At 38.4% G+C, this 27626-nt stretch overlaps 1 protein-coding gene across 9 annotated transcripts in view; it reads right to left on the bottom strand.

Annotated features, from left to right (window-relative positions):
• NIPBL (NIPBL cohesin loading factor) overlaps positions 1-27626 on the bottom strand; it is a 169993-nt gene that overhangs the window by 79044 nt on the left and 63323 nt on the right. For 8 of the 9 annotated variants that reach the window (XM_040542240.1, XM_040542236.1, XM_040542237.1 and 5 more), the window contains exons 4-8: positions 26708-26838; positions 19352-19451; positions 17589-17740; positions 15945-16105; positions 6837-6930 (exon numbers count right to left, since the gene is read on the bottom strand). In XM_040542240.1, coding sequence (XP_040398174.1) covers positions 6837-6930; positions 15945-16105; positions 17589-17740; positions 19352-19451; positions 26708-26838 — 638 coding nt within the window. The other variant, XM_040542241.1, reaches the window with a different exon arrangement.

Genomic DNA, 27626 nt, shown 5'->3' with positions numbered 1-27626 from the left:
GTAAATGCTCTCAATGTACTACATTGTATGACGATCTTTAGAAATGATCTTTGTGAATGACCCCAATTTTAGAATATTCTTTTAGAAAAGAGAAATATGTAGGCAGCTTTCTAGTTTAAATCTAGAGACGTGCAGTAATTTAGGAGAATAAAAAAAGTCTGATTTGCTATAGTTGATCTTCCATAGTAGCAGTAAAAGAATTTTGTCCAAACTTTTTTGTATGACAAGACTATACAAAACTTGTGAGATAAAAAGAGACTCTTTACTGATTTAGGAAGGTCACTGTATCATTGCTGAACAGCAAATACTGATGTGATGTCGTCCAGATAATGCCCAATATAACTGACAAGCAGGTAACATCATAGGAAATAAGGACTCTACATTGAACAAACACACCCATAAATAATACCACTATAGCTGTTCAGTAAAAGTCATCCTGAACACCCAGGATAAGCATGGAATTAGTTCTCCATATCAGTTTTCTTAGTGATTCATGGCATTGAGTATAGAAAAAGTTTTGTGAACTGCTTTGGCAATTTGCAAACACCTTTTTTTTCCCCCCATGACTTTTGACTGATTTCTTATCACATCCTTTATAATGCAAGCAACTATAAAATGCATTGCATTAACAGTGACTTAGCCATCATAGAATTAAAAGTTTTAAAAATGCATTTTGTTTACCATGAAATGGCTTCACTTGCCCATTGTGCATCAGCAACTTGGGTAGCAAACAAGCTTCTGTCCAGGAGGTTACACACATCACTGACATCTAAATCTTTTATTTTTTCGCTGCACACTTTCTAATCATGCTATAGTACTCACACCTTATTTAACCATTCATGATACCTTCTCTGATCATCTCTGAGCCTTTTTAGAGTACAGACCACTTGCCTTTCAAAGCTGATGCACCAAAGTCCCACCAGTAGTCACATTGTTTTTTAATCACATGGATCACAACAAACAGTTATTAAGGTTACCAGGAACTTAGGACTCACATATTTAAAAGAATTACTAGCCTTTCACTTGCACAACAACTTCAAAAGAATCATTCCAATTAGTATCTTCATTTTCTTTTCAATCCCTTGCAGGTAAAGGGCTCCCAGATGTTGGAAGTCTTTCACCAAACCTACATGCTCTTTTGCAAGAGGTATTGTTCCCTATGCATGAAAGCCAGAAAAAAACTACTAGTGAACAAATGAAGACTGATGGATAATACTTTTTTCATAGCATATTGGAGAGATACACCACAAACAATCAAGCATTATGCCTTTTTAAATTCCTAACAAAGTGATCCTCAAGACTCCATGAACATTCTTTAAGAGGCTACCAAATTGTTATAGGTCAAACCTGAACACAGTGTTCCAGACTTTTTTCTTCTGAAAAAGTCTTTGGGAAAAGAGCCTTTAGCAAATGCATACAGCCTGCACACAAACTGTTAGACTTCACATCTGAGTAGTTACATGGCAAATTATTTCTCCAAGGCAGAAATTGGAGAAGCTGGAAGAACAACCAGAGCATCCATGTTGCACTGGTACTGATGTTTGTTGGGAAAGCTGAGAACCTGGTGATGACAGAACATGAGGAACATTCACACATTACTGCCAAAAGACTTTAAGAGACAGCAGTTACACTGTGTAAATGAAAAAAAAATATATATATATATATATATTTTATCATGATCCTAATCACCTTCATGTACATTGCATTTTTATGAAAACGTGATCAGACAAATTCACCCTGAAAACCTCATTAAACCAATCTCAGTTGGTAATGATCATCTTGAGAATTTGTGCCTCCATCACACACAAAAAGCGAAAACACTGTCTTTTCAAAAGGAAGGCAAAGGACTGTCCAGAGTATTATACATAGTCTGTATGATTTCAGTACATGCTAGGAGAACTATATCCCTGAGAATAATGAAGAGGTAATACTCTGAAGTGAGTTTGGTAAGAATAAGTATAATCAAATCAATATAATTTCATTCTATAAAGCAGTAGGTCTTGTGGATTGAAGAGAACTGAGTCTCTGGACTTAAGAATGGCTTTCTACACAGTGTCTCATAACAATTTCATCAACTAGCTGGGGAGGTATGGTTTAGGCAAAAGTAAGTACTGTAAGATTGCAGTATACTCATTGTAAAAAATGTTTTCAAAGAGTATCAATTGCTCTTGGTAAAAATGGGTGAACAGAGTATAGGTAAAGTGCAGCTTTCCAGAGCACAGTCTTAAGAATAGCAGTACTAAAATATTAATCAATAGCAAGTACTCGTGTAATAGAATTAGAGTACCTTCATTAATCTAATTATGATAAACTTTTGATGTTGAGTGTTTTGGAGAGGCCTGCAACCTTTTTTTTTTTTTTTTTAAACAGAACCAAAATTTACTATTATCTTTTCTAATTGGAATAACCTTTTGAATCAAAAGAAATTCACTAAGAATAAGCACAAACTTCTTACCCATCTGAGAAAGAGCAATTGTAATAACATAACAGGAAGATAGACAAACTCTACAGAAAGACAGCAGCATGTTTACAGCAGCTTGCAACAAGAATCTAGTCTATTATCAAGGAGCAGCTATTCTCTCATATACAACAGGAGTATAATACAAAAAGTCACCTACAGTACTTTTCTGACTACTCTTCCTTCTGAGTCTTCAAATTGTGTTGTATGTATGACTGAGGGCAGTACATCAAGACATGCAGACAAATTAGAATTCAGGTAAGAGCAAAGACAATTAGAAGCTTAGAAATGCTGAGTTTTGTAAAGATGATAGCAAGATGCAGCACTGTTCAGTCAGTAGAAAATTAGATTGGTGGAAGACATGATAACAGCCTTTGATATGTAAATGAAAGCTATACAAAAAAAAGTACGTGAATATTTTTTCCTTGCCTACCAGAAAGAAGTCAAGAAGTGTTATACCTAACTCCAACAAAAATGATTCATGCAAAACATTCAGACAAAAGCTTTCTAGCAATAGGAATCAAACAGGTTGCATGGCAAGAGAAAGGAAACTATTACTGAAATTTTAACAAAAGTACGCATATAAGTTACTGGAAGTAATACTGGCACAGCTTATCCTACATGAGGGTAAGAAGATGAGAAGCCCCCAAGTCCTTTCCTGTTTTATTCTCCGAAATCTTAGAATATTCCCCTGGAAATCTTTCCAAGTTTTGTACTGGATATAAAGAAATTATTATTTATTTTTATTAACAGACTGCATTGTCATTTGTTTTTGAACAGCATAACTTCATTTAGAATTCAAACTTCAACAGATAGCATATGAAACAGGTAAAGAAGAACATATATTTGGAACAGACTGTATTCACTTTCCACGTACTCTTTCAACGGACTTCAGGGAAGAGTCCCACCACTTTCTCCGTAGTTTCAAATGCCATATGAAAAAATCAGCTTTGTCTGTTCTATCTTAGAACTACTGTATTCAGAAGCATCTTTGTGTAAAAAGGTAAAACCTGAAGAAGCAAGAATGAATGCCTATTTTGGCCTTGTCAGAAAACACATTGGATTAAATTTCTTCCACCTTTCTTTCAAAGGAGAGAGGGAGATGGTGTTTTTTACTTAACAAATACCTTTGGCAGCACTGAGGTCTGCAACAGAGCTTTGAAAATATTCTTAGTTCTCCTTGAAACCCACTATATGCAGAGACCAAGTATAAAAGAGTACTAGAGAAGTCTTAAAAATCCCTAAGAAAACAAAAGTCATCTTTCCAAGTTATTCAGAAAATAATTAAGCACCCACACTAATTTGGAAGATAATATCCTCTAAACAAAATATAGTTATGGCTGTAGTTTTCACTGTCTTATAAAATGTTGGAAGGCTATTGTGAAATATTTCCTGTAAGAGAAAGATTAACAATTTCTGGAGGGAATATAACTTAGTTCTTGAGGTGAGAGGGATGGGACACAGAATACTATAGTTTAATAAGGGCTGTTGTTATTCCTTACAGATGTTTCCCAAGGAGTTCAGGAAACTGTATGGAAACAGAACTACAAATATTCTCTTTGGAAATCAGTGGACTAAGAACCTCATGGAAGACTTTTCTTTCTACACATCTTTAGAAGTTGTCTTTAAAAAAAAAAAGTTTTCTGAAGTTCCAGAGTGGTAGGAAAGTAGAACAAATAGATAAAGGGTTTTAATAAGTAATCCATCTTGGGTAATGGATTCCATAAAATATTTTATGAGATCAACAGAAGGAAATTACTCCTTGCTAATTCTTCACAGATGAATTCATAGAAATGAATTTTCCATGAAAGCAGATGAGATAATAGATGACAGCATGAAAGCAGAGCCGCTATTCTGTGTATATAGCTAAAAATCTAAAATTTACATTAAAAAGAAAGGAATAGAGTCCAGCCTAGAACTTTCTGCATAAAACTCCTGCTGCTCTATTACCACTACAAGAACAAAAGAGTTGAAGCAATTTCTGTAACAGAGAAACTTTACTCCATTCAGTACGTGAATAACCAACCAAAAGAGCAAACATGATTTCTGTCACCTCTCAAATATTTTCCTGAGTTACAAATAAAACTTCTTCCCCAGATTCTGTCAGACAGCTATTGTTCAGTCTTGTTTCAAGACTGCGCAACCACATTCTCCAAATTTCCAGAAGTCCTTGCAATTCCATGTCAAAAGTACAGAAATGCAGTCTGTACCTGTATGTTCAGTAATTGCCTCATGTTTCTATATATAAAAAAGCTTAGATATTGTAATACCCTTCCCTGAGATATTACTCTTGATTGATGATACCTAGTGCCATTCTTTTCATCCTCCCAAACAAACAATTACATGTTTTGCTGATGTTCTTTATCACCGTTTGCAACTTGTCAACCAAACTTTCAAAGGCTCATGACAGCAGCCACAAAAAACTCAGTATAGGTACTTGTTTGTTCATCACTGGAAAATTTACCAGCATAACCAACCACTTTCACTTCAAAGCATAGCCAAAACCTCACTGTCAGGGATCACGTATTCTAAGCAATATTGTAATCATCTACACCTCTTCAATACATTTATAAAGTGCTTGATTAGAGGAAGTAATGCAAGGTTCTTGCAACATCAAGAACTGGCTCTCTCAATCAAGGTTCATTAATCTCAAAGGCGGCACAATGGTATCACCATTAATAACAGTATTTCAGTCATGTGCTTTATCAATGTAAATCTAATATACAGGTAAATAAATCAAAAAATTCCTCTTGCACTTTTTCAGCCCCTCTAGTGCTGAAACTTCACAATCTGAATTGCACAATCAGATTGTTTTCAGAAACAATCTATAGAGATATCCCTTCAAAAAGGGTTCTGAGACAACCAACTGAAACAGCTGCAATTTAAAAAAAAAAAATTCAAATATTCTTCTGGCTGAGTGGTAATCATATATCTGAGTGGAAGTAGCTCGGATTCACAATGATCTGAATGTTCTATGAACAGATTTTGTGTAATGAGTTAAAGAAAACACATTTAGTCTTTGCCATTTTTACAAGTCTTAAAACAAGTCCTTTAGCACAAGACTGACTAATATAATGATGCTGCTGGCATGCTATACCAATACTTCTCACTTGCATTTGAGCCACATTTTTTCCATCACTGTCTAACACAGTATACGTCTAGAGAAGATGAACCACAGAGATCACTTAGCAGTCACAGGATAATAGAATAATACAGTTAAGAAGGGACCTTAGGAAGTCTTTAAGTCCATCCTCCTGCTCCAAGCAGGGTGAACAAGGTCAGACCATTACACAGGGCTTATCCAGACTGGTCTTGAAAACCTCCAGGAAAGGAGAATGCATAGATTCTCTGGGTAACTTTTTCCAAGGGTTAACTATCCTGATAAAGAAGTTCTTATATCCACTCAAAACCTCCCATTTCAGTTTATGTCCATTGTATCTCATCCTTTCTCCACACCACTGCGAAGAGCCTAACTCCATCTTCCTGATAATCTCCTTATAGGTCTGGGAAGGCTGCTCTAAGCTCCCCACACTCCAAAGACTTGATTTATCCAGGCTGACAAAGCCAAACTCCCTCACCTGCTCTGTAATCTCCCCCATTTTCTGTTCTCCCTATCAACCTAACCTGACCATCCAGAAAGACTCAGTTTTGTTCCAGGGTTAAAAGAAAAGCAAGTACCATTGCATCTTTTTACGATTGCCATGAAAAATACACAAGCACTGAAGACCTGTACTAGAAAAATGTGCCCAAACCCCTACATTGCTAAGTATCATGCATCTCAGTCATTGCTTTGTAAGGATAATATTATAAACAGAAGTATGTGTTCTAGATTTTAGCATAAATAATTATTTTGAGCAGATTTTTTCTGTTCCATTTCAACTGATATTTTGCCCTATTCCTTCTCCACAGCTAACGTTTTCAGGCTTTGTTTATACTATATGTGTATAGTGTTCATTGAACTATTTTAATTTCATGTTCTTTCAATTTTATGGTTGCAATTAAGACAACAGTTGTATGTTAAAATACTTTTGAGCTAGTTAACAGTTCAATACTCGTAATGCTGCCTTGAAACCATTTGTTATGCAGAGTAACTGAAACCATTCTTATAAACAATTTAGTCTTCCTATTAGAAAGGATTTAAAATCCTTCTGTCCTCCATTAATTTGAGCTACTTTTTGAAGTATCATTAGTCAACTTTCAGACCTTCAGAAATTTCTGCTGGATCAGGGCTCAAAATAATTTTGTTACTGAAATCTACTGACATACTCTCTAGTACTATTTGAAAACAGAAGTCAGAAGGACTAACTAAATACCTCTTTAAATTCTCTGTTCCTTCAAAGTGGGAAAAATACATTGATATATATGACTGCTAGACTACCTTTAGGGGTTCCATCACTTCCAGCTGGAGAGCAGACTGACTGTGGTGACCTCAAGGAAAAAGATGCAGCATTCCTTATTGAAGGATCGCCATCCTAAAGTGACAATGATAAAAATTAACATTATGAACATGAACATTTCATAAAATAAAGTCTGAAATTAGTACATACACTGATAAAATGGGTTGGATGAAAAATCATACAACAAATATTAGAAAAATATTTATTTTTATAAAAATCTTTATCATTTTGACTGCTGTGCAGGCAATGTTCCAGAGCACAAGTGTCCTAAGAATGTATCACCTGAATATGCACACAAAAATAAATTTATGTACATATCTTTTAGCTGAAGTAATCACTTTTGGCTGACATTAAGATTCCATTTACAAATTTTTCGTTACAAGCACTTGAAGTAAAAGGCTAATAAGCAAAAGTGTGAACTCTATATAATAAAAACAACTGATACTGAGCATAAAAAGTCTATTTTCAAAACAAACAACATTTTTTCTACTTAGCCTACCCTTAAAGCTTATCTTGAATACCATTGTACTTTTACATTTAAGCGAACTTTGTATTTATCCTCTCCAGGATACATACATCAGGACTGAACAAAATCTGTAGCATGCCCATTGCAGCAGGTGAGGCAGTCATGTGTATGTCACAACTTCAGTGACTTTATCAAGTGATTTGCCTCCCTTAAGAGTTAGATAGGAAACAACTTGATGGCAATTCAGAGAAATTTCCCAACAGAACAAAAATAAGTTCTAATGTATTTTCAGTTTTGCACAAAACAACTTGCTTTAATGGAATTCCTAATTTCTAACAAACTTCACAATATATACCAATTACAATGTAAGGACGTTCATCCTCTAACTTTAAGAATGTAAATGTGACTTTTTTCCTCACACTACCTTAAAATAAAATATGAAAGCCCCTATTCAGATTCCCATTTTAATAATTTTTTTTTCAGTCAATTTCATGGTGCCCTCTGCTGGTCAAGAACATACTAATTCAGTCAAGGACCTTACTACATTTAAAATTTTATAGAACAGTATTTCATAGTGTTAGGATTGTTTTTTAAACGTCTATAGAACATTTTGGGGAAGAACAAGTTAACAACCCTTATATCTATGAAGAGACCATTTCTGCAATTATTAACAAATTGCAAAAAGTATATTTTTTAGAGTAAAGTCATGCAAGGGAAGCTTCCAAAGTGGTTTGTTAATATTTTTCCTAATAAAATTCTGATTCTTGGTTATTTCAGTAGCTAATATGTAATGTGGCTCATATTGAGGTATCTATGCAGACACACACAGTTCTTTCATATAACTTTTTTTTTCTTCACTCTTTTTTTTCTACCCTGAATTCACTGCCCTAAATACTTTTTATTTTTACGACCATTTTCAACTTAATTAATTGAATGTTAGAAGGCTCAACTGTAATTAACTTTCTACAAGTTTCTATGAAAAAGTTAGCAGCAGGCAGTAAGCCAGAAAGCTAAACTGTCATTTGAAGGAGATAGAAGCCTGCATAGACAGTCAACCATACACTCCCTTTGGCAATAGCCAAACAGCCAATTTTCCCATGCCTAGCAGCAGGCTAGACACCATACATGTTACATCTTGTGAAGGCATAGTTCTCACTGCTTAGAGCAAAGGAATGAGTTTGAAATTTATGGATTGAAGGTGCTTATACAGCATATAATATGAATCAGCAAGAAACCAAGTTTCATTAGTTTCACCATCCACAGGCAACTTAGAAAACACTTCCATTAGATTTTTTTTTGCCCCCACAGCAAACTGAATCTAAAACTCATGCTGTACTATTAAACTTATTTTTGCAACACTGCTTGCAAAGAGTTGTTTCCTCACATGAAGAAAGCCTCATGTGCAAAGAAATCTAATATTCAGATTCAACACAATAAAAAAAATTACACCTTAAACTTATATGTGTGTGATTGCTAGTAAAAACGATTTCATATCCTGGCATATGAATTACTGATTTACTTACAACTTTAAAAAATAGTTTATTAACTCTTTAGTGTATATATTTTTATTAAGACAGGAAAGGCCCTCTACCCATAATCGCCAAGGACACAGGCAAAGACATCTTTCATTAGGTTAACTAAATGTATTAAGTAGGTAGATAACCTTCCAGGTACAAATGGCATTCCTTTTCTAGCTGATAACTTTCCAGAAGTGCTCATTTGCTTTTTCATAGTTCAGAGTTTCATCAAATGGTAAAACGTAAGTGCAAACTTACATTTGAGGGATGCTCTGAAGTTTTGCAAAGAATGGTTCTTAAATTGAGTTTATGTGCAATGAACTTCAGGGGTGTATTTCCTGATTCTGTATACATCATGTATTGCAAATACAAAACATCCTGTAACTATTCACAATTTTTAATGTAATAAATTCCTTAAAGTAAAGGATTATTAAAGCTATTAATTTGTAGGATTTAATAATCCTCATTCGTAACTGTATCTATACCAAAGATCACAATGCTTCTGAAAAGGCTGCAACATCATGATTAAACTTATTATTCATACATAGATGCAAAACTTTAATTACTCCAAATTCTTCAAACTGTTTTCTATATTATAGCTACTAAAATCATCTTTTAAAAGTACAATTACAAATAAAAGTGCAAGTTTATACTTTTTACTAGTCACAGATCATTTTGAGTCGCAAGGGACCCACGAGGATCATCAAGTCCAACTCCTGTTTCCACACAAGGCAACCTAAGAGTTAAGTCATATATCTAAAAGCACTGCCCAAATGTTTCTTGAACACCAACAGGCTTGAGGCCATGACCCTGGGGGGCCTGTTTCAGTGCCTGACCACCCTCACAGTGAAAAACTTCTTAATATCCAACCTGAACTTCCCCTGGCACAGCTCTAAGCTACCCCCTCACATTCTACCACTGGTCATCAGAAAGAAGAGATCAGCACCTCCGTCTCCCCTCCTGCTCATGAGGATGTTGTAGACAGCAGTGAGGTCACCCCTCAATCTCCTCTAAGCTGAACCAAATATCCTCAGCTGTTCCTGGTAAGTTGTGACCTCTAGTCCTTTCCCTACCTTTATTCCCCTCCTTTAGCACATTCTAATAGCTGTACATCATCATTATGTTGTGGAGCCCAAAACTGCACACATTACTCACGGTGAAGCCACACCAGTGCTGAGTTCAACAGGGCAACCATTTCTTCTGACTGTCTAGGAATAGTGTGCTTAACGTACCTCAGGACATAGTTGGCCCTTTTGGCCACCAGGGCACATTGCTGACTTATATGGAGCTTACTATCAACCAAATCTCCTAGATTCCTTTTTGCAGGACTGCACTACAGTCACTTGTCCTGCAGTCTACATGTACATCCAGGATTACATCGTTCCAAGTGCAGAATCTGGCATTTGCTCTTGTTAAGTTTCATATGGTTGGTGATTGACCTGTGCTCTAATCTATAAAGATCTCTCTGCAAAGCCTATCTACCCCTAAGGGAATTAATGGCTCCTCCCAATTTAGTATCATCTGCACACTTAGTTGGTGTGCACTCAACTCCTTTGTCTAGGTTATTGAAGAGAACTGGCCCTAAAATTGAACCCTGGGGAGCGCAGCTTACTGGCTTGCCACCAGCTTGATGATGTTCCAACGTTTACTACTTCTCTTGGAGCTTGACCCTTCTGCCAGTTCCTCACCCATTCTATTGTTTATACAACGTCTAGCTGTATACTGGATGCTTTGTCCAGAAGGATGTTGTGAGAGACAGTATCAAAGGCTTTGCTAAAATTCCACCCCCCCCCCCAAAACCATATCCACTACTTTCCCTTTGTCGACTAAGTGGGTAACCTTGTCATAAAAGGATGATTTTCCCTTCACAAACCCATGCTGCTTTTGACCGATCGTCTTTCAGGTGTTTTTCAATAACTCCCAGAATAATCTTCTCCATAATTTTACTACACACCAAAATGAGATTGACAGGTCCATAACTATCAGGGTCTTCTTTCTTGCCCTTCTGGAAAATTGGAGTAGCATAAGCAAGCTTCCAGCCAACTGGAACCTCTTCAGATTCCAAAGACCATTGATAAAAAACTGAGAGAGGCCTTAAAGTAACACTGTCCAACTCTTTCAGTACCCTGAGATGAGTTCCATCCAGCCCCGTAAGACCTATGTGCATTCCGTCACAGCAGCAAATCCCATTCTAGTTCAACATCATCTGGGAGCTTATCACTCTCACAGCCACAGTCCTCCAACCCAGGACTCCAGATATCTTAGGACCAATTGTTGGTGTTAAAGACAGAGGAAAAGAAGACATTAAATGTCAATGTCTTCATCCCTATTTGCAGGGGTGACCAACCATCAAGTAGTGGACCAATGTTTTCTTTCAGTCTTCCTTTTGCTGTTAACATATCTTAAAAAGCCTTTGTTGTTGTTGTCATCCACTAAAATACTAGGCAGCTTCAACTGAGCTTTGGCTGTATGAGCTTTCTCCCTACAACGGCACACAACATCTCTGTACTCCTCTGGCTTAGGCTGACCTTGCTTCCCAAGTCTATACAAATTCTTTCAATTTCTTTTACACCTAGGTTCTTAAAGGAGATCCCTCAACAGCCAAGCTGTCCTTCTACCCCACTTGTCTTTCAATACATTGGAATTACCTGCTTCTGCACTCTTAAAAAATGGCTCTTAAAAAGTGACCACCATTTATGGACCTCCAAAGCAGATTGCCAGGAGACCTTATTAACCAGTTCCTTGAGATTAAAGTCTGCTTTCCCAGATTCCAGTGTGCCAAAAGTTTTTCTTGTACCACCAGAGATTTTAAACTCAACCATTCCATGATTTCTGTGGCAAAAACGGACGCCGATCATCACTTCATCCACAAGACTGTATCTATTTATGAACAACAGATCTAGGAAGGCACCTTTCCTTCCTAGTCACCTCCCTTAGTACCTGTATCTAAAAGTCATCTTCTATGTGCTTCAGAAATTCACAAGACCTGTTTGTGTCTGCTTTATGATAGTCTCAGTTAACATCTAGGAAATTGAAGTCACCCATAATGACAGGGGCAACTGATGTAAATATTTCCCTTAATTCTTTATAGAATACTAGATCAGTGTTATCATCCTGGTTGAGTGATCTATAGACTCACACGACATCTGCTTCATTAGCTTTTCTCCTAAATCCTAAAGCCCAGAGGCTCTCAACTGTGTCATCCAAACAGCAAGCACTGTACAGTCCAACCCCACCTTTATATACAGAACTACCCTTCCATCTTGTCTACACTGCTTCTCTCTCCTAAGAGCCTACAACCACCCATCACAGTGTTCCAGTCATAGGACATTTCCAACCAAGTCACAGAATCATGAATGGTTTGGGCTGGAAGGGACACTTTAGGATCATCTTGTTCCAACCCCCCTGCCATGAGCAGGGACACTTCCCATCAGATCAGGTTGCTCAGAGCCCCATATCCAACATGGCCTTGAGGATTTGCAGGGATGAGCAGCCTGTTCCAGTGCCTCACTACCCTTCCTCACAGGAATGAATTTCTTCCTTTTATCTAATCTATCCTCTTTTAGTTTAAAGCCATGACCCCTTGTCCTCTCACTAAAAGCCCTTGTAAAAAGTCCCTCCCCAGCTTTCCTGTAGGCCCCTTTACGTACTGGAAGGCTGCTATAAGATCTCGCCGGAGCCTTCTCTTCTCCAGGCTGAACAACCCCAACTCCCCCGGCCTGTCTTTGTAGGAGAGGTGCTCCAGCCCTCTGATCATCCTCATGGCCTGCCTCTGGTCTTGCTCCATCAGGTCCATGTTCTTCTTATGTTGGGGGCCTCAGAGCTGAACACAGGACTCCAGATAGGAGTTCTTATGAGAACAGAGCAGAGAGGGAAAATCCCCTCCCTCACCCTCCTGCCCACACTGCTTTTGATGTAGTCCAGGATATTGTTGGCTTTCTGGGCTGCAAGCACACATTGCTGGCTCATGTTGAGCTGCTCACCAATCAACATCCCCGGGTCCTCCTCAGGGCTGCTCTCAATAAAGAGCACAGATAGCCGGGGAGTCTCACTTGTGCCAGTAATGTCATAGCTCTGAGACAGAGCCAAAGGTTCTAGTTCCTCTTTATTCCTCATACTGTGTGCATTGGTATACAAGTGTTTCAAATGTGCTCCAGCGTACTTGGTACATTGTGGAGCAGACTGAAGGTTCTCATCAGAACACTGCCCCACATTGTCATGCCATCCCATAGTTTATCACTAATAAGCTTGACTTCATCCCTTTTCCCCCTTCAAACCTACTTTAAAGCTCTTTCAAACCAGCCCCACTAACTGATCAGCAGAAATACTTTTTCCCCTTTGAGGATGGAGAATCCTGTCAAGCCTCAGGAAGAATGGTGTTGCATAGACCATCCCAATATCAAAACCCCCAAAATTCTACCGGTGACATGAGCGTTGGAGTCAGATATTCATAAGCTGTATCCACCTTTCCCTTTTAATATCGTTCCCTACATCTAGAAGGATAGAGAAGAATAATACCTGTGTTTCTCATTCCTTCACCAATCTACCCAGTGCCCTGAAGTCCCTTTTGATTGCCCTTGGACTCCTCATTACAACTTTGTCACTACCAACATGGAAAAAGCAAGAGCAGATAACAATCTGAGGGCTGTACCAGGCTAGAAAGTTTCCAGGGAATGACCTTAACCTAAGCCCCAGAGAGTCAGCAAACTTCCCGAAAAGGCAGATCTAGATGGCAGACTGGACCCTCTGCTCCCCTCAGGAAGTCACCTACGGCAATAACCCACTCCTTTTTTCTTTATGGTGATGGTCATGATGCAGGGGATTGGCTGACCTGACCTTGGTGACTCCTCTAGCACAGATGGGTCATCAACCACCTCATCATGTCCCTGAACTTCCAATTCCAGAGCCTCACAGATGTGTATATGGGCACCTGGGAAGCCAAGGTAGACAAGGAGGAATTTCTCACACTGCCCTAAGCACAGACTTGTTTCCATTCACCTCTATCCCTCATCACTGCCTTCTGCCTGGTGGAGAGGCCACAGGCTCTCCCTTGTCGTCTGCTATGCCTGGTTGACATTTCTGTTCCAGTGATGACAGACTGAAGTTCCACCAGTCAATTTCTTTCTCAGACTCCTGGATACTCCTCAGCCTGTTCACTTCCTCCCAAAACTCAGCCACCAAGCCGAGCAGTTCTTCTGCCAGGGCACACCTCCCCCAGGTATTCTTGCTACTGCCCTCAGACACCAGTAGAAACCTTGGGCACACACTGCAACACACACTGTGGCCTGGATGGCTGTGCATTCCCTTGGGAGTTCTGTCTGGACAGCTGCATCAGTCCCAGTGGGTGCTAATATTGGAGGGTACAAAGAAGACATAGCTTGGAGTGGTCAACCTTGTTTGAGCTCCCTCGGAAGGGATTATGACAGTGGACCAAGGGTGTCAGGAGTGAAGAAACACTCTTGGACACCCACCAGGTATCTTGCAAGCATCACACTCCTCCCAGCACGTAGCAGCTACTGGTATGTGCCTCACCTGGTTTGAACCAGCAGGGGAAGCAACTGGCAGTGCCCAGCTCTCACCTGCCTCTCTCTTGAGATCTGCTGCCTGCCAGACAGTCACTCCTCACACACAGCATGAGGGTGCTGAGGCCCAGAAACCCCCTCAGAACCACCACCATCCCCCCAAATACCTTGCAAACCTCACCTTCTTCTCAGCAGGTGGCAGGTGCTGAGAGACTTACTGCTTTTTACCTTTAGCATTTCACCAATTAAACTGAACAATGATGGTATGTTTCACGTTTTCACAGCCTGTAAATTCTGAATGAGTTTCATTTCTAAGTTCTCTTGAACTTGGATGAGGCTGCATTGTTTGAATGACAAAATTAGTGAACGTTTTTAAATATCTTGAAATGTAAACACTAAAATAAATTATCCTAATATTAAAGTTTTCCAAAAATCTTGTCGTAAAAGCAAGATTCTGTTGATAGTGTACCTTTAACACAGTTAGGGAATATATGCATGCTTAATGCCAAGAACAGCTTCCTATTTATAAGAATTTGCACTGCTGAAACAAGGACTGGGGAAAAAAACATCTGAAATTGTGTATTATGACAAATTCCTTCAATACAAAATTATTTTGTTTCAAATACTACTTCCTAGCTAATAATTTTATTCAGCATAATAATTCTCTTTAAAATAAAATAAAGTCTAATAAAACTAGTGACCCTCTCAGAGTTACCCACAGTTTTTTTAAGCTAAAGAAAACACTTTAAGGGGGGGCTATTTGCCACTAACTTTTGATGAAGCTTTTTAACTACTGCTATGCCTACTGTTGTAGGCATCATTGTGACCACACTGTTAAGACAGATGGTCAAAAACTTCAGTGCTTTCCCCTTAAGAGATGATAAGGGATTGTGTCAAGCTTGTAAAGAAGAATCCCCCATCAAGCTTCATCTGCAGGATTAGATTCTCCTTAAGATGAAAATTAATCAATAGTTTAAACAACAACAACAAAAACTGTGGGAGAAGTTCGCATTCAAGATTTCTGAAAGAATTTCTGCTGCAAAAACTATAGTCACTAAGGGAAAATTTCTTTAAAAGAAACCAGACCACCATAAAACACGTGCAGACCAGTAAGAAAAAATGTCCATAGGAACTCTTGCCATTGGCAACACTACAATGCTACCCAACACGTTATTCAAATACGTCAAATCTAATTGAGAATTACAGGTGTTTTCAGAGAGACAAATCAACTATGCACCTATCTAGAATCCAGTATTGTTTGCATCAATATATTGATGTAGAGTAAATGTAGCAACATTCTACCGTTTCTTTAAATTTTTTATGTGATAAACTCGCATATATAAAAGATAACTTACTTTCATAATTTCAACAGAATTAATGTTAAAAACTGTTCTAAAGGAAACAGGTATCTTCCAAATAACATAAAGCCTCACATGTTGAAGTTGCACAGTTGACCGGACATGTCTGAAACTTAAAAATGTTTTCAGCGGTTTTATACATCAACAACAGCACAGTAAAATATCTGACTCTTAAAGCAGATAAACACATTTGCTTTATCAAAATAAATCAATTTAGGGAACCTACATCACTGCTTAGTCTGTGCACCATCTGTAGGTAGTCTTCATTTGAGCCATGTCTAGAATTATCAGCATGATGATTAGCTGAATTTCCAGACAACTGACTTGAAACTTTATTTTCATGGAGATTCCTCATCCCAGCTGTGACAATGGGACTGGACACTGAGGCTGAAATATAAAAAATGTAAATAATTATACTGATACATACATACTCTCATTAACTCTTAAAGGTTTCACAAAAAAGCAACATAATTGTGGATATTAGTGAGTTGGATACAAGAGGTCTGGAATCTGAACAAGAATAATTTTTACTTGATTTAATCCTTTTGCCATAAATACCTTGAATAAAATCAAATACCTAAGATCTGAATTTTCAAGAGGACTCAAAATCTAAATTCCATGTACAATTAGTCAGGCTCTCTCCACATCTATCCTAATTACTGTCAGTATCAGTTTCTTAAAGACTATAACAAACTTTATTTTCTTCTATATAATTTGTTTCAGTACCTTTAGTATACAAAACTTCCAAGGTTTTAACGAGACATGCAAAACTGCATACAGAACAGTGATATTCGTATATACACAAGCATATATATATATGTAAATATTCCAAGCACACCACTAAACTTTAAAACAGATTATTTAGAAGAATCTAATGAGAATTCTACTTAACAACAAAAAAAATGAATAGATATTTAACAGTGTTCATGCTGTTCAAGATTGTATTTAGAAAAGGGGAGAACACAGAAATCCATTTATTCTGAAGGTCATCTTTGACAGTTACTGTATACCCTGAGCATAATTCTAGCCAACTTAGTATTAGTCTAGTCCACATTACAAAGGTTTGGTAAGGCTAGATAAGCTGGCAGCAAAACTTAATTACACTAGCACAAATGAGGTTTTTGCTAGTACAGATAAATGATGGCTATAGCCATCAAAAATTTTTTTGGTTTGTTCTGATTTTCTGTTTTCATACATACATGATAACCACGCAAAATAGCTGTACATAGGGGAGCAATGTCTCAAGATATGTTTTAGGTTTTTTTCTTCCCTTTTTTTTTTTTTTTTTTTTTTTTAATATACTGTAACTCTTAAAGGAGACTGATTGGTGACCTCATTGCAGCCTACAGCTTTCTCATGAGGGGGAGCAGAGGTGCAGGCACTAATCTCTTCTCTCTGCTGACCAGCAATAGGACCCGAGGGAATGGCATAAAGCTGTGGCATGGGAGGTTCATGCTGGATATCAGGAAAAGGTTCTGCACCAGGAGTGTAGTCGGGCACTGGAACAGGCTGCCCTGGTAAGCTGTGACAGCACCGAGCCTGCTGGAGTCCAAGAACTGTTTGGACAATGCTCTCAGACATATGGTTTGATTTTTGGGTGGTCCTGTGTGGAGCCAGGAGCTGGACTTGGTGATCCTTGTGGTGCCCTTCCAAATCAGGATATTCTATGACTCTATGATACTCCACACAGTTAGGTTAACAAAGCTAAATTAAAAAACAAACAAACAAACAAAACCACAACAAACCTCTATCAACGCAAAGAATTGAATTAAGCATGTGACTCCTTCACAGAGATTAAAAGCCATGAAAGGTGCACATGAAGGTAAAACTGACGTGATATAGTAGAATATAACAAACATCACATACTTACCTTGCTGCAACTGAGGATGTGGTGTATAAGTTGGAGGATGTGAATATGGCATGTATCCTGCAGGACTTTGAGGAGCATATGGACTAGGCACTGGACTGTTCTGTTGTGCCAAAAATCTGTTACCAGAGCTTGTCTGTGGTGGCACAAACCGGCTAAAAATAAAAGTTGAAAAGTTTTCAGAAGTTGTAAAAGCAAATTTAGACAATCTTATTATCCCTTTTGAAATATTATACCTCTGGAACATTATAAATTCTGGAAAAGACATAAAATTCTGAAGCAATCAAGAACCCCCTTCAAAAGTAGCATTTAATTCTACCAATGCCTTCCCAACTTCAGTTGCTACTTATGAGCCACAGCTTAGGTATTGTATTAGTAAAAGGAAAGAAAAGAATAAAAAGCATTCAGAAGATCTCCACCTAGTGAAAGGAAACAACAACGCAAGTTATAAATATTTACTAAAATAAGGTATGCTATTTCCAAAAGTTAGTTCCACATTATTAGAAGCTTGAATGAAAATGACAGCTCAGGTTTAATTATCAAATAACAACAAGCTTGCTAGGACTAACAAGGAGCCATCTATGTGATTTTTCCAGTAAGATTTCAGAAGAACTGTATCTAACATGACAATAACGCCAAGATATAGGAATGCAATGGGCAGATACGTAGAACCTGACACAAAGTCCACTGAACCCAACTTATTCTTTCATCGCCTTTATCTTCAACTGATCTTAAAGATAGGATGCCATAAAAATCCAACAGGCTTGTGACAATAATGTATGTTACAACTTACATACTTTCCTGTATCAGTTTTTAAAATAAAAATAGAATAAATACATGTTCTGAATTCTAAGATAGCACTTATGAAGGTAAGCTTCCACAGAAGGAAACAGCAAAATATTAAAAGCAAGGATTTTGCAAGGATTTTGAGAAGACATAGCACATTGTAATATCCACAATTCATAAAACCTTCTTCAATATCAATTTTAGATATAAAACTAAAAGTAAAAACAAAACATCACTCGACAGTGTTGTGAGTTTTGTACAAAGTGTTTTATTTGCCAAAACAATTATTACACTAACTTGAAGTGAAATGTGAAATAAAAGTTTATTTTAATAATGATGTCTAATAACTGCAGATTAAATCTATTAACACCCAGTAATGGGACTAAAACTCAGTTTTTAGTCCAGAGTACTTTATTATATTCATAGAGACCTAGATTATACGTACATCCTACTGGCTGAAAAGAAGTTGAAAGTTGAAGAGGAAAATGTTGGCCAAGCTACTGGGCCTGCCCTCCTATGTGTGGCCTTTTGTGTAACTGTTAAAGCAGCACTCCATGCTTTAACAAGTCTTCTTTCCTACTCTCCTGTCACACTAGTACATAAGAGACACATATTCATACATGCCAATCTGCCACAGAGAACAACTAGAGGGGTGGGAGGAGGCAGATGGACACCTTACACAGGTAAGAAAGTCTGCCAAAATTATGAGAAGACATGGACATATGGAATCACATGACATATGGAATCACGACCTCTCTTTACAATACAAACATTATTTAACTGGAAAAAAAAGGGAGTAAGTGCTATATTTGACTTCTACAGCAGTAGAAACTCACCCTGCTGTCAGATAAATGCAAGATTTATCTTGATCCTGATCTTCTTACTTCCACTCACATACTTGCAACAAGAATTGACTGTCATCGTAGAAAGCATTTGAATTTTGCTGCCCCTCCCTCTCCCCATTTAAAACATTGCATTACCTGGAAGGACTATGTGAGATAGTGGTTTGTTGATAATTGGAAGATGCAGGACTACCACGCATGGAATTCTGAGAAATACTAAACTGCGACATCATAATCCCTATTAAAAAGAAGAAATCAGTGTTACTTTATATGCATTTCCTATTTAATCAAATAAGTCTCTCATATCAGAAATGATTATATACAAAGAGATTGGTAACTTTGTGAGTAGATGTTAATACCTTTAACTGTTAGAAAAAAATAAAAAGTCTAAAGTAAGACGTCTGTTTTACACCATGATACAGAAAAGCACTCCCTAAAGCAGTGTTAATTCAGTTATAAATTTCAACAAGGCTTTATTCCTCTTAAGTTTTTTAAGCTTCCTAAGGCAAACCTGCTAGTAAATAGAAACATCTTATAACAGGACATATACTCACATCCCAGACTAGTGTGTAGGTATCAATTGTGCCAATGAGTAAAAGATTTGGGAGCTTCACAAGTCAGAAGGACACAGAAAACTTATGTCACATTTTTTTGAGAAAAGAGAGCTAACTTTCAACTGCAGTGCACCACTTGCAGACTCATACAAGATACCTTCTCTTCCGTAATGCCCAAGTGGTTTCTTTCTACCCAGGAAGAAAATCTTTCTATTCCACCTCCAGTACACTTAGAAAGAATATTATCAAAGAAGGTGCTGAAAAATTTTATCACAGAATCATAGAATCATTAAGGTTGGAAAAGACCTCCAAGATCATCTGGTCCAACCATCACCCTACTACCAATGTCACCCAATAAACCATGTCCCTAAGCACCACGTCCAATCTCTCCTTAAACACCCCCAGGGATGGTGACTCCACCACTTCCCTGGGCAACCCGTTCCAATGCCTGACTGCTCTTTCTGAGAAGAAATGTTTCCTCATTTCCAACCTGAACCTCCCCTGGCACAACTTGAGGCCATTCCCTCTGGTCCTATCACTAGTTACCTGTGAGAAGAGGCCGACCCCCAGCTCCCCTCTCCTTCCTTTCAGGTAGCTGTAGAGAGCAATAAGGTCTCCCCTGAGCCTCCCCTTCTTCAGACTGAACAACCCCAGTTCCCTCAGCCTCTCCCCACAGGACTTGTGTTCCAGGCCCTTCACCAGCTTCATAGCCCTTCTCTGGACACGCTCCAGGGCCCAGAACATGTACACATACTGAGGGGCCCAGAACTCACCACATTACATTACGAAGCAGGGGGCAGGTGCAGGCCTTCCTCAGGCACTGGCAGAGAAAAGGGTACAAGGATAGGCAGCAGAACAGAGCCAAAGTCTCACCTGTAGACTCCCAGAGACTATAGAGTTTTACGGTCACATTCTGGAAATTCAGGAGTTGTACTACCTGGCAGATCACAAGTATTGCAGTGCTTGAAACTAACCCGCATCTTTATTATGGAGATACTAAATCAAATTTTTTTTTTTCCTTCCCATTTTTCAATGTAGGTATAAAGAATTTGCTAACAACCACATGACATATTGTGTTCAGTTCAGGGCACCTCAGTTCAAGAAGGACAGGGAACTGCTTGAGAGAGTCCGGTGGAGAGCCACAAGGATGATTAAGGCAGTGGAGCATCTCCTTTATGAGGAAAGGCTGAGGGAGCTGGGTCTCTTTAGCTTGGAGAAGAGGAGACTGAGGGGTGACCTTATTAATGTTTGTAAATATGTAAAAGGCAAGTGTCAGGAGAATGGAGCCAGGCTCTTCTCGGTGACATCCAATGATACAACAAGGGGCAATGGGTGCAAGCTGGAACACAGGAGGTTCCACTTAAATATGAGAAGGACCTTCTTCACGGTGAGGGTGACAGAGCACTGTAACAGGCTGCCCAGGGGGGTTGTGGAGTCTCCTTCTCTGGAGACATTGAAAACCCACCTGGACACGTTCCTGTGTGACCTGATCTAGGTGTTCCTGCTCCAGCAGGGGGACTGGACTAGATGATCTTTCAAGGTCCCTTCCAATCCCTATCATTCTGTGATTCTGTGACTCCGGAAGTTGAAATGGTGCAAGTACAAATAAATTTACACGACTTTCAACCAGGTGATTTTAATGACAAAATCAAATGTCTCATAGCTAAACAGCATCAAAATCCATGTGCAAATTGCAGCTTGGGAAGAGCAAATGACCAACGGAAGGCTGACAGTAGTCCACAATTCAGAGTGCCTTCATCAATCCTTGAATTACTATCACTGATTTCAATTATTGCAATATTTGCACACGAAAAACTTTTTTCAGAAATCTTCCCTGTCACCCTCTTTTCCCCGTTTTACCAGTAGAGATGTGATAATCCCCCAGGAATGCAGCTGTTACTACCTTCCCAGTAGGTGTAAAGTGCTGCATTCCAACCAGATTAACACACACAAACTATCCCAGAATAGGAGTGAAAGTCCCTAGTTGTCCTGAAAAAATCAGAGACCTCCATATGTCACTGAAAAGGTCATTTCATTGTCCTGAGTAAAAGAAGGGGACACATCAACTCCTGCGAAGTTTGCTTCAATGGACAGTGGTTGCCTCGCACAGAGGCAGGTGGCAAGGAACCTCCCACCCACAGGTAAAAAACACAGAGATGCACTTGCAAGTCATCCGTCCCCCAGCCACTTCTTGTACAGTGTTTTTCTTGCTACAGGAAGTTCCCTGAGTCCACGTGCTCCACAGGTTCACATGTTGGAGACGCTCTAACCAGAGGTTAGGATACTCATCAGCTAGTTACATTTTTTTTTTTTTTTTTGGTGAAACTACTAACCCTTAACTATGAGTGTGGTGAGGCCCTGGCACAGGCTGCCCAGAAAAGCTGTGGATGCCCAATCCCTGGAAGTGCTCAAGGCCAGGCTGGATGGGGCTTTGGGCAACCTGGTCTGGTGAGAGGTTTCCCTGCCCATGGCAAGGGGTTGGAGCTAGATGGTCTTTAAGGTCCCTTCCAACCCAAACCATTCTGTGATTCTGTGATTAAAATTCATACACAGAAAGCTGACAGAACGTGCCCATATTAAAACTAAACAGATACCATGCCATTTTATATAAACTATACAGATGAAGGTTCATTTTAGGTTTAAAGCAAAGGATGTGCTTTTAGAATACTTTAAAAACACATTTGGTTTCTCCTCCCTAAATTTAGAAAAATTTGAACCACAGATGTGACATGCATTGGTTTGAAAGATTTTTTTTTTTTTTAAACAAGTAGTTTAAAAGAAAAAGCTACAGGTTATTCTATGGCAGACAGTTCTCACTTCTCTATCAGGAGCTGGGGTGAAGGGCGACAAGGAAGGGTGGAGGAGAAATAAGAGGGTGGTGGCATGAGGGGGATGCAATCTAGACAACTTAAAAAAAAAAAAAGTCTTTCCAAAGTAATGAAGTAATGATGAAAATGAGGCCGGCATAAAAATAAGCCCCAAAAATTTAGACTAAAAAGGATCTGAAAGTAGTCTATGGCCATTAATTCTAAAATATCTTGTATGTATTTAAATTCTTGTCATATCACTATGTAGCAGATTTATGGCTGCACTGTGTATGTGCATACCTAAAATATGTTAAAATTTCTTTTAACTGCAACTTCAATTTTGGAAGTTGGTAGTGTTTGATTCTAAGAAAACATTATCCCACTAAAAACACTCCTCTAATAAGTTTCCTTAATATATACTCCCGATTTTGACTATTTTTTAATTTATTTTTGGCTTGGAGAAGAGCAATACACAATTCCATTTCAGCATTCCTACTAAATGCCAAAGAATGCACTACATAAAAATGCAGCTCAAGGTCACAGAAAAAGTCTGTGATCTATGATTCAAGTGTATTACAGCATCACGTATGTTTAAGCTAGGACTGCTGAGCTACAGGTGATTTTTCAGTAAGACAGATGCTCATTTGAAAGTGTACATCTGCAATGTTCTTCCCTTTTATAGGCACACATGAACTTGCATTCTTGTATAAATGGAAAATAATCTAAGTAAACGACACTTTTGGATAGAAGCACAAAATTTTTATCCAAAAAAAGTGCACAAGTTGTGGTAAACAGTTTTAAGTGAATTTTAAGACCTTTCTGAACCCTAAGCTACGCTATGAATACTAAGCGTTAGCAAAACATTATTTCAGTTTACCTTCCAACACGTATCTCCGCCAAAAGACAGAGCCAAAGTGTTGAGAGGGAAAATTGGACAGGAGACCAAAACAAAGAAGTGTCCACATAATACCTCGTTCTTGTGCTGTTCACAGAATCACAGAAGGGTTGAGGTTGGAAGGTGCCTCTGGAGGCCATCTGCCCCCTGCTCAAGCAGGGTCACCTACAGCAGGTTGCTGAGGTCTGTGTCCTCAGGCAGCTTTTGAAGATCTCCAAGGACGGAGAACACCACAAGCTCTCTGGGCATCCTATGCCAGTGTTCTGTTACCTGCACAGTACAGAAGCGCTTCCTGATGTTCAGGTGGAAACTCCTGTGTTCCAGTTTGTGCGCATTTGTCCTGGCACTGGGCACTGCTGAAAAGAGCCTGGCTTCATCCCCTTCGCAACCTCCCTTCACATATTTATAAACACTGATGAGATCCCCCTTGAGCCTCGTCTTCTCAAGGCTGATAGTCTCTCAGCCTCACCTCTCAGGAGAGGTGCTCCAGTCCCTTCATTATCTTGGTGGCCCTCCACCAGACTCTTTCCAGTATGTCCATGTCTCTCTTGTACTGCATAGGGCAGAAGTGGACACAGTACTTGAGCTGCAGCCTTACCCAGCACTGAGTAAAGAGAAGGATCACCTCTCGACCTGTTGGCAATAGCTTGCCTGCCTAATGCAGCCAAGAATACCACTAGCCTTCTTAGTGACAAAGGCACGTTACTGACTCATGTTCAACTCGATATCCACCAGGATACCTAGGTCCTTTTCTGCTAAGCTGCTTTCCTGCTGGGTGGCCTCCAGTATGTACTGTTTGGGGTTGTTCCTCCTGAGGTTCAGGACTTTGTGATTCTCCTTGTTGAATTCCATGAGTTCGTCAGCTCCACCTCTTCCAGCCTATTGAGGTCCCTCTGCAAGGTGGTCTGCTCGGTTTTGTGTCATCTGCATATTTACGGAGGGTATACTCTACCCCATCATCCAGACCATTCATGAAGATGTTAAACAAGACTGGACTCAGTGCTGACCCCTGAGATACTCCACTCATGACTGGCTTCCAACTAGACTTTGCACCATTGACCACTACCCCAGTTTTCAGTCCACCTCACTGTCTCCTCCTCCAGCAAACATTTCAAGAGCTTCTCTATGAGGACCTTATGAGGAACTTATGGATTCCTTATCAATTTACAAATACTAGGCCACAGTACTTACCACTGACTTTACTGTACACTAGACCCAATAAAGAGCAGAAAAATAATATTCAGAAGGAAGGCATTAAAGAAATCAGAAGAGATGAGCTTGAAATACTAGAAGAGAGTCTAAGATTCATTCTTCTAGCTGGTAAAAAGCATTATGTAAGATCTCTAAAAAAACCCCCAATTGTTCTATAACTTAGGACTATGCAGAGATTCGAAACTGCTCACAAAACAGCAGAAAAAACAGCCTTTCCTGACCCGATACAAGCACATAGCTTCCTTTCGCCTTGGAGATCTGAATGGGACATACTGATGCGAATAAGGCTACCAAAACTTGCCGGTATTCAGCTTAAAGACCTACCTATTTCAGGATAAGAGAGTGTGGCCTTTTTCCATTGAAAATGACATAACACTTTGCCTAGCTTTTCCAAACATTTATTCCAAGACCTTTTTCCTCTCAAAACCATTTATCTACGTCTATGAGCCTCCCTTCTTCCTCCTTTCTCTCCAGTTTTCTGATTTCAGACTTAAATTGCAATGCTTGCACTGGCACATGTATTCAGAATTAGGTAAAATACAACTAAACAATCAAGGAATTTTAAAATTCTGATCTGCCCTGATTCTCTGAAACGCTTTAACTTTATTAAAATAACATCAATTATTCTTTTACGCTTCATATTGAATTATTTTTAATTCCATATCAGTATCTTCCTTCAAGCATAGGCCAAGGCATATTTACTAAAGATAGAGGTGCTTTTATTTCCTTAAGGATTACTCATTCCTACCCTACTAAATCAAGCTACAAAAGCATTTCCCCCTCTGAACCACAGCATTAACAAAAGTTAGAAAAAATTAACTAGCTTTGTTTCCTCTCTTTCAAAATTTTCTAATGGAACAAATAATTGCCAAACCAATGTCTTACTTTCACATTGGCAAAAAATTATTTTACCCTACAAAACTGGTGCAAAACTGATTCAAGCATATGTTCTTTGTGGTACCACTCTGCATACTATCAGGATAGTCACAATTCTTCCCACCACTGGAAAAAACATGTTTTGCCATGGCTGCCAATGAACACAGAATCTGGAGGTTGTTATCAGAGCTCAAATTTCAGGATCAGTGAACTTCTAAATATATAGCACTGTCCTTAACTTTTTCATTCAAGAAAATGCCTACATTCTTTCAAAGAACATTACATGTTCTGTCCTAAGCAAGTTCTTTTCAAATATTATAAGGCTTTTTACTGAGTAGGCTAGGTGAATGAACTTAAATCATCTAATTATTTCTTTTTTCCTCCTTACAAAAACACTCCACACTTTCCATCTGCTGTAAACTCCTATATTTCTACAGTGCTAGCAAAACTTTATCCTCACACTGCAGAAACTGGAAATTCTCTCACTCGTTTTATACTTTAGTATTTAAAGAATAGATTTCAGGTGCAAGAGAAAATCTCTTCAGATTTAAAACTATCATCTGTCCAACTAATCCTTTGCTTTGTGTCTTCTTTTCTCCATCTTTGCTATCCAGCAGTAAACACCTTAGAAGAGAAATCAGCTGTCAAAACACTACAACCTGTATGGCATTACGAATTGCTGAGAAGAGGAATGCCAGCAAGTAACTTATGTATGATTCATTCAACCTTAATCCTTACCCAAGAACTACCACTCACTGCAAAGATAAACTGTAGTTTTACAGATTTTCAGTAAGATCAAGGCATAGTTTTCCAACTTCAATTAGTTACTAAGACAAATATTTGAACTTAGCATGAAAGAAATTCAAATAAAATGTTTTCAAAATAAAATTCAATCAATCCTCCTATAATTACATTTCTGTGGGTAAATTAAACATTATTTTTACAAAAATACCCCGTAGAGTTATTTCAATGCTTATCCTAATGCAAACACTTGTTGAAGATGACAAGACACATCCTTTGTATCAGTATCAGATACAAGGTAAGGCATAAACATCAAAGATGTAGTCCATATGTACTTGTTGTTAGTATCAGTCCCTTTAACTTACAGAACAACATAAAATACAATCAGTAAGTAATCAGAAATCCTTACCACTTTGTACCCCATATCTGTTTTGCATGCTTTTCTCCCTGAAAACATTAGGATTCCTTGCCAGGATGGCCTGCAGCAAGACTGGTATATCTCCTTCTGGATCATCACTGCCGAGGTTATCTTTCAATTCTCTGCAATTGTGGAAGTAAGCAAATAAAGAAGCAAATGCATTTTCAAATTTTAAGAAACCACGGTCAAGTAAAACAAACAAACAAACAAAAAAACCACAAAACAATTAAAATAATTTACTGCTAAAATAAAGGAAAAAACAAGTCTGCAAAGCACTGTTCCCTGCCTCTATTTTTTTCTCTTCTTTAAAGAATGAAAGGAAAACTATTCCTACCAGTCTTCAAAATTAGTTTCTGTTATTAAGCACATATATCCATGGCTGTCAGTTTCAAGATACTATAAAAGTTTCTTATGCCCCCTTTTGTATTTCTGTAACATCAAGAAAGTATTGTGGTAGTGAAAATAAGATATACACGAATGTATAATATTCAGGTGGTATATTTTATTACAAAAATTGACATCACAGAATTCCCTCTGAACTATTAAATATCTAATAGATTTTCTACAAATACATCAGTGTTTTCATTTATTGTTTGCTTGGGGTACTTTTAAAAACTATGTCCATTTGCTCAAGATAATTTACTGAAATATGTAGGAAAAAGACAGTGCTGTCAACATAAGAAAATTCAAAGGACAACACGCAAAACCAAACAAAACAAAGTATACATTAACAAAAAGTGGACACTTGCTGATTCAATTCTTACAGTGCTAAAGGTCAACACCTGATCAGGATCTTACCAGTAAGTTTCTTTTTGTGTACTACTAGATATATAATTTGTCTATATGCATTATTCACCACACTGGAATATAAGTAACTGTTGCACAGCCAATACCACCGTTTGTGCTCATA

The sequence above is a fragment of the Cygnus olor genome, chromosome Z, assembly GCF_009769625.2.
Source record: "Cygnus olor isolate bCygOlo1 chromosome Z, bCygOlo1.pri.v2, whole genome shotgun sequence".
Taxonomy (NCBI): domain Eukaryota; kingdom Metazoa; phylum Chordata; class Aves; order Anseriformes; family Anatidae; genus Cygnus; species Cygnus olor.
The sequence above is the reverse complement of the archived record's forward strand: the minus strand, read 5'-3'. Positions and strand labels throughout refer to the sequence as shown.